General features: G+C 35.8%; 1 protein-coding gene across 1 annotated transcript in view; it reads right to left on the reverse strand.

The window, feature by feature from the left end:
• Window positions 1-12,491, reverse strand: part of LOC149959038 (nitric oxide synthase-like protein) — a 121,526-nt gene that overhangs the window by 43,725 nt on the left and 65,310 nt on the right. Inside the window, exons 13-16 of the mRNA XM_090167319.1 lie at window positions 9,713-9,801; window positions 9,051-9,195; window positions 7,914-8,018; window positions 341-408 (exon numbers count right to left, since the gene is read on the reverse strand). Of these exons, the coding sequence (XP_090023445.1) occupies window positions 341-408; window positions 7,914-8,018; window positions 9,051-9,195; window positions 9,713-9,801 (407 nt within the window). The remainder of the gene's footprint in view (window positions 1-340; window positions 409-7,913; window positions 8,019-9,050; window positions 9,196-9,712; window positions 9,802-12,491) is intronic.

Below are 12,491 nucleotides of genomic sequence, written 5' to 3' on the forward strand. Positions count from 1 at the left end.
TTTCAAGGCATTTCTTATGCCTAATTCGATCCACAATATATCCGAGACTGAATTTTCCTGGCTAAATATTTTAATCTTAAAGGAAGAATAACTCTAGCAAAGAAGGTCAAGCTTCCGTCAATACCAACTTGTGGCGCGACAATCGACAACGAAGTAGAAAACCAGAATTTCTCATCCTGCTGCGAAGTTTATAGAACTATGGTTGTGGGATACATGCTCGTGACAGGATTTTCTACTACTTCCTAGACGGAAGCTTGACCTTCCCTGCTAGGGTTATTCTTCTTCTAAATACAAACTCTAGTAAGAAAAAGAATGATCTGATACATATCAATGTACTTACGACATGTTGCTTAGATCCGGCGTAGTTTCACCAGTTATTTTGATAGCTTGTAAGGCTCTTGCGAAAGACTGTAGTAAAAAATAAAAATTGTGTTTTTGTTTTTCGTGCCAACGCCTGATTTCAAGTGATTTTTCGTGAATGAAAGGCACAATTGAAATGTGACCAATAATTGTTAATTATTGAGCTGGATGAAGTATTGAAATAATTTAAGCGAGATTAGGTTTCTTTTCACGATGTAAAAACAAAAGAGTTATTTCAGTCGCCTGTGACACATTGTCATTTGTCAAACATACGTTTTTCCACGAAGGAAAAGTCATACAAAATGGCGGTCACAGTAACTAAACAACTCTATAATCGTTTTTTTTTACAATTGGATCTCTCACTAAATTCAAATTCGATGAAAATCGTACCATTTGAAAAACACAGAAAGAGAGCAGTAATTTAGAGCAGTTTGTCAGTGGCGGTGACATGGGTACGCAAGGTTTGCTATAGCCTACCTTAAAATTTTGAAATTGACTTCCAAATCCGACCAAGGGGGCCCAAATATTAAAATAAAGAATTTTAACGAGAAGAAGCCACCAACGGTCGTTGAATTATGACTAAAGTAAAACATTGGACCGTTACTTTTAATACGAAACTAATAATAAAAAGGCTTCTACAAGGGTACAACTTCCAACGTCATCTCCATTCGCGATCTTAAATCACTCAATGGTGATCGTCTTCATACACTCTAAAAATTACAGGTTTAAATATGGCATATAATTCGTTTAAATGGAAATTGTATACCATTAATGGCGAAAATTATGGATGTATAATGGTTTGTAAATAATTTAAACAACTTTAAACCATAAATGGATTACCTGCTGTACTGGTTCTAAGCCGTAAATATAGTTAAAATTCTTCCATTATTGGGTAGCCTTTAGTGTGCTGCTGAAAGCACTATACTGGTTTAAAAGTAAGCCTTTAATATACAGGCAGAAAACCTTTACTATAAAGTGGAAAACACCATAATGGTTTATAGTTAAACTCTTATTATATTTGGAATAAACCATTATTGTGCTATTTAAATCAGCATAATGGTGGGAAGCTAAACTATTCTTCCAATATTGGGTAACCCTTACTGTGCTGTTGAAAGCACTATACCGATTTAAAAGTAAGCCTTTAATATAACAGCGGGGAACCTTTACTATAAAGTTGAAAACACCATAATGGTTTATAGTTAATAGGGATGCAACGGATAACCGGAACCGGAACTGAGAAGAACCGAGTAAATTCTAGGAACCGGAACCGAAACCGGAACCGATAATATAAAAATTTTATAACCGTATCCGGAACCGGAACCGATATTTGTAAAAAAATGATAACCGAAACCGGAACCGGAACCGAGTTTTTCATTGTTTTAAACGGTTCTATAACTTTATTTACCAACATTTAGCGCATGTTGAAATTTAGTAATTAAACTTCCTAATTTACTATTAATAAAAATTTCAGCTGACAACTTAAAAGATTTTTGTCGGACGAACAAGGCGGGTAATGTGAACGTGTCAGTTGGTTAGTGTGAATGCAAAATAAGTCAGGCTGACTAGTCTGCCTAATCTGGTCAGCTGACTAAAGTTGGATAGTTAGAATGAGCCTTAAGGGTGATTTCAAATTGAACTGATGAATAACAACAAACATTTAGAACTTTAAATCAGTGCAAATGCAGACCGAGTAAAAGCACAGTTAACGCGTAACGTTCAAGTCAATGAGGCAATGTAGAAATCCACAAAAAAATGCATAGAGAAAATGTTTTCAATAAGTAAAATAAAAAGAAACTGTCCAAGCCTAAATATAATTTTCACAATCAACTATTACTGTGTAAATCGTGTTAGGATATAAGACCATTAAAGGTCTTTGTTATGTACAGAAACGTCAATTAAGGCCGCTAAATTCAAGACCATACTGACCTATAGGCCGAATTAGCGATCGCCCTTTTGCCCTGCTCTCAAGAAGCAGTTTTGCCGACCCAGTTTGAAACCCTACTGCTGACTACAGCAACTTTCACCTGAGTCTTTACGTACCCAGTCCGACCCTAGCTTAGGCAAGCTACACTAATGAAATGAATACATTTAATTTAGTGCTCCAGGAAACCACATTTGTTTAAACGGTTTATTGTCTGGGTTTAAAATAAAGGCCAGCTATAATGTACAAAACGTTTTATATATTCATCACCATCCATGATTATCGTGAGTCTTTACGTACCCAGTCCGACCCTAGCTTAGGCAAGCTACACTAATGAAATGAATACATTTAATTTAGTGCTCCAGGAAACCACATTTGTTTAAACGGTTTATTGTCTGGGTTTAAAATAAAGGCCAGCTATAATGTACAAAACGTTTTATATATTCATCACCATCCATGATTATCGTGAGCAACCACCTGGTTGCTCCCACCCCCAAAGAACGTCTTTGAATGCCTCAAATATAATACAGAATAATATGAACCTAATATCCATTTTTAGAAAGGTGTTACGATATGCGTTCCTTTAACCTTAGAAAGTAAGCTTTCGAGCTATTAAATAGCGAGCCAATGGTTTTTTCAAGCGAGGGCACTTGATTCGTTTCAGGGCTCAACTTTTTAGCTCGTAGTTCGATGCGTTCGCCAAGAAACTAGCTCGACTCGTTGCTCGTTCGCCACGAAACTAGCTCGACTCGGTGCTCACTCGCCAAGAAACTAGCTCGACTCGTTGTTCGCTCACCAAGAAACTAGCTCGACTGGTTGTTCGCTCGATATGACATAGGCTCGGTTCGTGACACGGTTCGTTTTCTGCTGATTAACGAGCGAGCTCTAGAACTCGGCTCTAAACGTTTTTGCTCGCTTCGACACTCGACTCATTTATTCTTAGCTCGACTCGGTTCGATACACTTCGAGCGTGTCGAGTTGCGAGCCCTCGCGAGTTTGCTGGGCTCGTTGACACCTCTAGTGGCGGCGTTAGGTTAACGTAAGCCTACCTCTTTTGTTAATTATTAAATTTAGGTTTCTGTATTTAAATGGATTAAATTTAATTATAATAAAGATTAAGTTGTTTATATTAGCATCACCTACCTTACACTATAGCAAGGAGACTACCCGAGGTGTAACTCACCGATTTTGGTTAAATTCAGGGATTAAGTAGACCTTCGTGTAACTTAAAAAACCCCAAAGGGAAAAAATGCGATGGGATTTAGTTTTACCATGGCAACTGAAAACGTTTTTGACAACTAAAATATTATATTTCTCTATGTAAATTAACATGGCAAAATCGAAATTATTAATTTTTTTTAAACAAAGGTGGTTAAATTTGGGTAAATTTAAAATTTTGGGTAATTGTCTCAATTTGGGTCGGTATTTTAAATTGGGTATATAAATTTAAATAATAATTAGGGTACAATCTACTTTATGTTTTCTGGTAAATAATGCTAACAGAACAACCATTACTGTGTTTTCAAAAGCGCAGTAAAGGTCTCCCGCCAGTATAGTAAGAGTTTAAACACCAACCATTAAGATGCCACTAGCAGCGCCGTAAAGGTCTTCCGGCAATATAGTAAGAGTTTAAACACCAACCATTAAGATGCCACTAGAAGCGCAGTAAAGGTCTCCCGGCAGTATAGTAAGAGTTTAAACACCAACCATTAAGATGCCACTAGAAGCGCAGTAAAGGTCTCCCGGCAGTATAGTAAGAGTTTAAACACCAACCATTAAGATGCCACTAGAAGCGCAGTAAAGGTACACTCTAAAAACTAAGGGTTTAAATTTAAACCATTAATGTGTATAAACTTTTTGTCCAAAATCCAAACCATCGAAGGATTTCATAAAAACCATTCTAAATTTAATTGGTTTAGTTCTAAACCATTTATATTTCCAGATAATTTAACATTTATTTATTTGGTTTAATTTTAAACCATTACTGTAGCAATATAAAACTATTTATTTGATATTAGAGTTTAGTAATGGCTTGTATATAAACCATTTTAAATATATTTATATGCTACTGCAAATACCACAAATGTTTAAAGTTATACTCTTCCAAATATGGCGAGAAACTTTACTGCGCTTCCAATAGCAGCTTAATGGTTTGAATTTGAACTCTTACTATACTGCCGGGAGACCTTTACTGCGCTTCCAATAGCAGCTTAATGGTTTGAATTTGAACTCTTACTATACTGCCGGGAGACCTTTACTGCGCTTCCAATAGCAGCTTAATGGTTTGAAGTTAAACTCTTACTATACTGCCGGGAGACCTTTACTGCGCTTCTAGTGGCATCTTAATGGTTGGTTTTAAACTCTTACTATACTGGCGGGAGACCTTTACTGCGCTTCTAGTGGCATCTTAATGGTTGGTGTTTAAACTCTTACTATACTGGCGGGAGACCTTTACTGCGCTTCTAGTGGCATCTTAATGGTTGGTGTTTAAACTCTTACTATACTGCCGGGAGATCTTTACTGCGCTTCTAGTGGCATCTTAATGGTTGGTGTTTAAACTTTTACTATATTGGCGGGAGACCTTTACTGCGCTTCTAGTGGCATCTTAATGGTTGGTGTTTAAACTCTTACTATACTGCCGGGAGACCTTTACTGCGCTTCTAGTGGCATCTTAATGGTTGGTGTTTAAACTCTTACTATACTGCCGGGAGACCTTTACGGCGCTTCTAGTGGCATCTTAATGGTTGGTGTTTAAACTCTTACTATACTGGCGGGAGACCTTTACTGCGCTTTTGAAAACACAGTAATGGTTGTTCTGTTAGCATTATTTACCAGAAAACATAAAGTAGATTGTACCCTAATTATAATTTAAATTTATATACCCAATTTAAAATACCGACCCAAATTGAGACAATTACCCAAAATTTGAAATTTACCCAAATTTAACCACCTTTGTTTAAAAAATAATAATAATTTCATAAGGGGGATCCTTAGAATCTTCGATTTTGCCATGTTAATTTACATAGAGAAATATAATATTTTAGTTGTCAAAAACGTTTTCAGTTGCCATGGTAAAACTAAATCCCATCGCATTTTTTTCCTTTGGGGTTTTTTAAGTTACACGAAGGTCTACTTAATCCCTGAATTTAACCAAAATCGGTGAGTTACACCTCGGGTAGTCTCCTTGCTAGTGTAAGGTAGGTGATGCTAATATAAACAACTTAATCTTTATTATAATTAAATTTAGTCCATTTAAATACAGAAACCTAAATTTAATAATTAACAAAAGAGGTAGGCTTACGTTAACCTAACGCCGCCACTAGAGGTGTCAACGAGCCCAGCAAACTCGCGAGGGCTCGCAACTCTACACGCTCGAAGTGTATCGAACCGAGTCGAAGCGAGCAAAAACGTATAGAGCCGAGTTCTAGAGCTCGCTCGTTAATCAGCAGAAAACGAACCGTGTCACGAACCGAGCCTATGTCATATCGAGCGAACAACGAGTCGAGCTAGTTTCTTGGCGAACGCATCGAACTACGAGCTAAAAAGTTGAGCCCTGAAACGAATCAAGTGCCCTCGCTTGAAAAAACCATTGGCTCGCTATTTAATAACTCGAAAGCTTACTTTCTAAGGTTAAAGGAACGCATATCGTAACACCTTTCTAAAAATGGATATTAGGTTCATATTATTCTGTATTATATTTGAGGCATTCAAGGACGTTCTTTGGGGGTGGGAGCAACCAGGTGGCTGCTCAGCGATAATCATGGATGGTGATGAATATATAAAACGTTTTGTACATTATAGCTGGCCTTTATTTTAAACCCAGACAATAAACCGTTTAAACAAATGGGGTTTCCTGGAGCACTAAATTAAATGTATTCATTTCATTAGTGTAGCTTGCCTAAGCTAGGGTCGGACTGGGTACGTAAAGACTCAGGTGAAAGTTGCTGTAGTCAGCAGTAGGATTTCAAACTGGGTCGGCAAAACTGCTTCTTGAGACCAGGGCAAAAGGGCGATTGCTAATTCGGCCTATAGGTCAGTATGGTCTTGAATTTAGCGGCCTAAATTGACGTTTCTGTACATAACAAAGACCTTTGACGGTCTTATATCCTAACACGATTTACACAGTAATAGTTGATTGTGAAAATTATACTTAGGCTTGGACAGTTCCTTTTTATTTTACTTATTGAAAACATTTTCTATGCATTTTTTTGTGGATTTCTACATTGCCTCATTGACTTGAACGTTACGCGTTAACTGTGCTTTTACTCGGTCTGCATTTGCACTGATTTAAAGTTCTGAATGTTTGTTGTTATTCATCAGTTCACTTTGAAATCACCCTTAAGGCTCATTCTAACTATCCAACTTTAGTCAGCTGACCAGATTAGGCAGACTAGTCAGCCTGACTTATTTTTCATTCACACTAACCAACTGACACGTTAACATTACCCGCCTTGTTCGTCCGACAAAAATCTTTTAAGTTGTCAGCTGAAATTTTTACTAATAGTAAATTAGGAAGTTTAATTACTAAATTTCAACATGCGCTAAATGTTGGTAAATAAAGTTATAGAACCGTTTAAAACAATGAAAAACTCGGTTCCGGTTCCGGTTTCGGTTATCATTTTTTTAGAAATATCGGTTCCGGTTCCGGATACGGTTATCAAATTTTTATATTATCGGTTCCGGTTTCGGTTCCGGTTCCTAGAATTTACTCGGTTCTTCTCAGTTCCGGTTCCGGTTATCCGTTGCATCCCTATTAACTATAAACCATTATGGTGTTTTCAACTTTATAGTAAAGGTTCCCCGCTGTTATATTAAAGGCTTACTTTTAAATCGGTATAGTGCTTTCAACAGCACAGTAAGGGTTACCCAATATTGGAAGAATAGTTTAGCTTCCCACCATTATGCTGATTTAAATAGCACAATAATGGTTTATTCCAAATATAATAAGAGTTTAACTATAAACCATTATGGTGTTTTCAACTTTATAGTAAAGGTTTTCTGCCAGTATATTAAAGGCTTACTTTTAAACCAGTATAGTGCTTTCAGCAGCACACTAAAGGCTACCCAATAATGGAAGAATTTTAACTATATTTATGGCTTAGAACCAGTACAGCAGGTAATCCATTTATGGTTTAAAGTTGTTTAAATTATTTACAAACCATTATACATCCATAATTTTCGCCATTAATGGTATACAATTTCCATTTAAACGAATTATATGCCATATTTAAACCTGTAATTTTTAGAGTGTAGCGTCACAGAAGAAAATAGACTGAACAACCTTTGGGAATGATCGAAAAACGTTCCTGTCGCTCAATAATTTGTATGTAATAGTTATCTATTTTAATTTTGTAACTATTTAATTTGTTTAATCATTATTTGTGCTTTTTTGTTTATTACTCCCTTTTTGGCCAATTGATTTTAGCGTGTTAATTTTGAGCGTGTTAAAACCTTTTTAATTATTTTTGTAACCGCCTCGAAGGCATATTTTGCCTTTTTTCTTATTAAGATTAACGGTCTTATTACAATTGTTTTACTTTACTCATTAAAATAAGGATAAACGTTTTAGGGGTTATCTAAAACCTAAAGCTCCTGGCACCACCACTGAAATTTGTATGTGCCACTTACGTACCTCTCCTTTTTCGGGAGGATCCCCATTGCCAAAGGTGCTTGTGACGACTAGAAGAAGTGACTCGTGTTCCAGATCACTAATGTTGTAATCACACATACAAATTACCTGCAAATAATCAACATCTGATATATTTCTCGGATAAAAAATTATTTTGAAGAAGTAAATATGGAGGTTTGTTCAAAATGAAAGTTGCAATTAGGTTTCATCGAGTTTAAATCCCAGTGATTCCAAGCAAAAATGTATACATTATAACATAAATTTATTCATATATCATAAGTAACATAATAACAACAAGTATGACACTTCCTATTGCTTTAATGCTAATTTTCTAACCGAACCTTTTTTCGGCCCTGATACTATCTTCAATCTGTGACTTGGACTCGCGACTTACCATTTTGGATGACTACGTTTTGATCCAAATTTAAGCCTAATATCGGAGAGCAAGTTCTGGAGTCGCGAGGGGCTTTAGCTTTGTTTAGAAGCCCGCGAGCGAATCATGCATGATAAAAAAAAACATGAGCTCGTGGCGCCGAGAAAAACTTTTTTAATTTTTATCTTTTTAGCCTAATATTCCGCCTATCTATCGGAAACCAGATATTTCGGCTTAGCGGAAGTCTGGCATATTTTCGACACTAGAGGGCTCTGTGCTGAGAAAACATCTTGATTACGCAATAACTATGAAAATCAGTTTGGTTGTAAATCTCGTTAATTGTCATACTTATTGTTATTATGTTACTTATGATATATATAATTACATTTATGATTAAAGAGCTAAATATGCTAAAACGCACAATTCTTTCCTCGCGTGGACAAAATGGTGGAATAGAATGGTATGAAGAATATTAATTAATGAAGCGTCTTCCACCTTTACTAGGAAATAGGATGCAATTTTACAGGGTGAATGGCCGAGAGGCGTGGTTTTTATTCCGGGAATCACAAGGCGATCAAAGTGCTGATAACATATTCTTTGTTAACTTTAATACATTCATTGTAAAACTAAATGAGATGACGTTTAAACCGCTTAGTTTTGCGTTGGGACCCGAATCTAACAAAGCAGCTCGTATACACATTTCTTAAACCGTTAAGTCACCAACTATTTCGAAGTCGGGGAGTTGAGTGATCTGTCTTTACACTTACTTGTACATTGAAGGCGTATGAAAATATATTTCCTAAAATATTGGCAAAATCTTCGGAATGTCCGGTTTCTGTGGCGAACAAAATTGTTGCTTTGATTCTCTTCGATAAGGCTTTTCCAAACAAATTGGAAGTAAACTTCACTGCTCTACGGAAAGAATAAACCATAATAGAGAAGAAATTTATATCTACAGGGTGTTTCGAAAGGTTATGCAAAACTTTTAAGGAGTTGTAAGGGGTGAGTTGAGAAGTATGCCTGTTTTTCCCCCATTTTCCTACGATGAGTTAAAAGAGTGCCAAGGAGCTTCAAAGTGTGGCCTACTAGCCCCTGGAAGTAGGCTGCAACAAGCACAAACCCAAGCAGCAGGGACTTTAAATACTGTTTAAGTTTACCTTTTTACGCTGGTTACCTTTTTTACGTATCACAAGAACCCAAACCATAATGTTCTCATTTCCCTGCTGCTTGGTTTTGCGCTTGTTGCAGCCTACTTCCAGGCCACACTTTGAAGCTCTCTGGCACTCTTTTAACTCATCGTAGGAAAATGGGGAAAAAACAGGCATACTTCTCAACTCACCCCTTACAACTCCTTAAACTTTTTGTATAACCTTTTGAACCACCCTGTTTACATGGAATTTTACATTAGTATTATTATTAGAGTACTTACTTTACTATGTCTTTAAAGCGAATTTTTCGGGGTGACGGTCTTGAATCGTCTTTGTCCTTTTCCCAGACATGCGTCTTCCAAGGCCCTTCCTGGAAAGAGATGATTGTCAAGGTTACTTATTTACATGGTTTTCCAAATATAGGGCAATCACTTAATAAGAGTTAAGACATAGAAGTAGACCCATTTTGTGATTGTTCAATCATGCATTACTAATTTACAGCATTAGCGAAAGTCCTATACGAACATTTATATTTCAAATGTTAGAAGTTTCTCTACCGCGAAGATTCCTTAAAGGGAATATAACGTCTAGTATTCCTGTCACCCCCGAGGCATTTAATATTGTCCTCTCCTTTCTAAGGCATTTTTTTGGGCGCTGCTTAACGGTTGGTAACCCCTAAACTTGTTGAGGTGTTCCTATTCTAGGTTATATTCCTTTTAAAGGAAATATAACCTCAGGTATTTCATGTGGAACACCAACGTTTGCAGCTCTGGCCGCTCTTGCCTTTGGCTTTAAAAATGTTTAGCGCCACCTTGGAGGAGGGAAGCTGTATTCTGAAGGCGAAAAGGGGCCTCGAAGTGCGTGCTGCGATTGGTAGGGTATTTTACCCATGATGCTCGTGGTTAGGTAGGCCTAGGATCGAAGCGCCATCTAATCAAATTTGTTTTTCTTATTCGAGGCGCACGTGCTTGTTAAGGCTTAGCTATGTTTTGAAGTTGTAGATGAGATTGAAATTATCTTTAAGAATTTAATTTATTATTTGCTATGGAAATTTTAATATTACGACAAGATCATACTTATTCCATAGCTTCTAAAGTGATCCAGAAAGCTAAAGGTAAATAATCTATTTTTTTTCAAAGGCTAAATCCTAAATTATTGAGGTTTTAGAATGGTAAAGTTAGCATGGTCATAATTTATTGTTATTAGATGTGAAGGTTCAAACTGCTACAAAAAGCATAGCTGGCAATTCTAGTCAAGTATTAGAGACATCGTTCTTTCACAAAAATGTGGATTTATTATTGAGAAATACTGCGAAAGAAATGACAAATGTGGTCACAGAGTGCGTTGCTGAAGAATTCAAAGTAAGTTTTAAAACATTTAAGGCATGTTGATTTTATATTTATTATTAACCAACAGTTTGATGTTTAAAGAGTTGCGTAAATGAAATCATAGAGTTTCCTGAGAAAGTGGTTTTCACCGAAGAAATTTACACTTTTCTTGAAATATTCAGTGAAAAAAAGGTTGTTGATAGGGCCACGTACATTAATCATATTCACAAATTAATGAGCAACGATGGTTTTGCTATAGCAATGGAAGTAACGTTTAAAGATTTAAATGTAAGTTACAAACTAAAAGTATCATTAATAGGATTAATTCTAAATAATATTGTCTATTAAACAGGCATTTCTGTCAATGACCGAAGCAGAGCGATACCAATTGATTCAATGTTACAATAGAAGATTTTTAAATGAAGCTTTAGTTAAGAAAGTAAAATTAGAATGTTCGCTGGTTGAAAAGAAGGCTAAATTAGTCCGGCCTTATCCACTTATGTCACGTACATTCGTTAAAAATGCAATTAACATTTCTTCTGATGTTAATGAAGATTATGCAAAATGGACGGAAGAGTTAAGCAATGGTCGTTTAATAAAATTGAAACAAAGGGCCTTTGATTTTGTGATGAAGATAAATGATATCTCAAAAGCGCATTTTCAGACTGCGACTATTAAGATGAAAGATAGAGTAATTAAAGCTCTCAATGATTTGGAAAATCATGATTTTTTACAAAAGACTTGGATAGAGCTGTGGGGAGATGGAGTAGTTTCTGTAGCAGCAAAGAAAAAAGCATGCCAAATATTTTTAAATTGTTTGGGGAAAGGATATGTAGGTATGTATAATAAGCGTTTAAATTCCTGGAGTTTAAAAAATTTGTTATGTTTATAAGTTCCTGAAGTTTTAAGAGATATTTAAAATTTGTGATATGTGTTCCTGAAGTTTTAAAAGCTATTTAAAATTTGTGATAAAATAAATGTATAACCAACTGATTGGTACAAATTTTAAAAAATATAATTGAAAAACTTCACAAAAAATAAAGCAATGTTTTTTAAGTGAACTTTCTTCTTTGGCATTTTCAATTAACAGCTTACGAAGCCTTTTAACCTTTTTAGATTTAACTGAAACATTTCCGTTATTGAGAGGAGGCACATCTGATATAAAATAAATATACTCTCCTTTTGCAAAGAGATTCTTTGTTTTATACCCAACTTTAGTAGGGTTTTCGGCATCGCTACAACACATTTTAATAAGTTTCTGGTTAACTCCAGCCTTATCACAAACGACAGTAAGCACTTTAAAGCCCCCAAGTTGCAAATTTTCCCCCGCCTCCCACAAAATACTATAAAGTTCATCGGCTTTCATTTTGTCGCAGGGAAAATAAACGTATGGATACTTAAAACTAGTAGTTAGACCCCTGATCATGATTGTTAATAAATCTAACAGTCCTTCGAATGTTTTGAGCCAAGTGCTTTGGTTAAAAAAAATTTCATGAGTTAAATCAATTTTCTTCTCAAATACAAAGAGACTTAAAACCATTGTTTTATCAATTTCATCTACTAACAAGGAGGCGCGTTGTAAATATTTGTTTTACTAATCACGCTACGGGAGGCATCCCGATGAAGGTTAAAGATAAGAGAAAGATTAGATAAGCCAGAGATATAAAAGATAGTTGCCTGGGCAGAAGGAAGCAGTTCATTGTGACGAGAGAGTCAAGGAAGTTAGAGTAAA

This window comes from Leiobunum rupestre, chromosome 2 (assembly GCF_980474605.1).
Source record: "Leiobunum rupestre chromosome 2, qqLeiRupe1.1.hap1, whole genome shotgun sequence".
Taxonomy (NCBI): domain Eukaryota; kingdom Metazoa; phylum Arthropoda; class Arachnida; order Opiliones; family Sclerosomatidae; genus Leiobunum; species Leiobunum rupestre.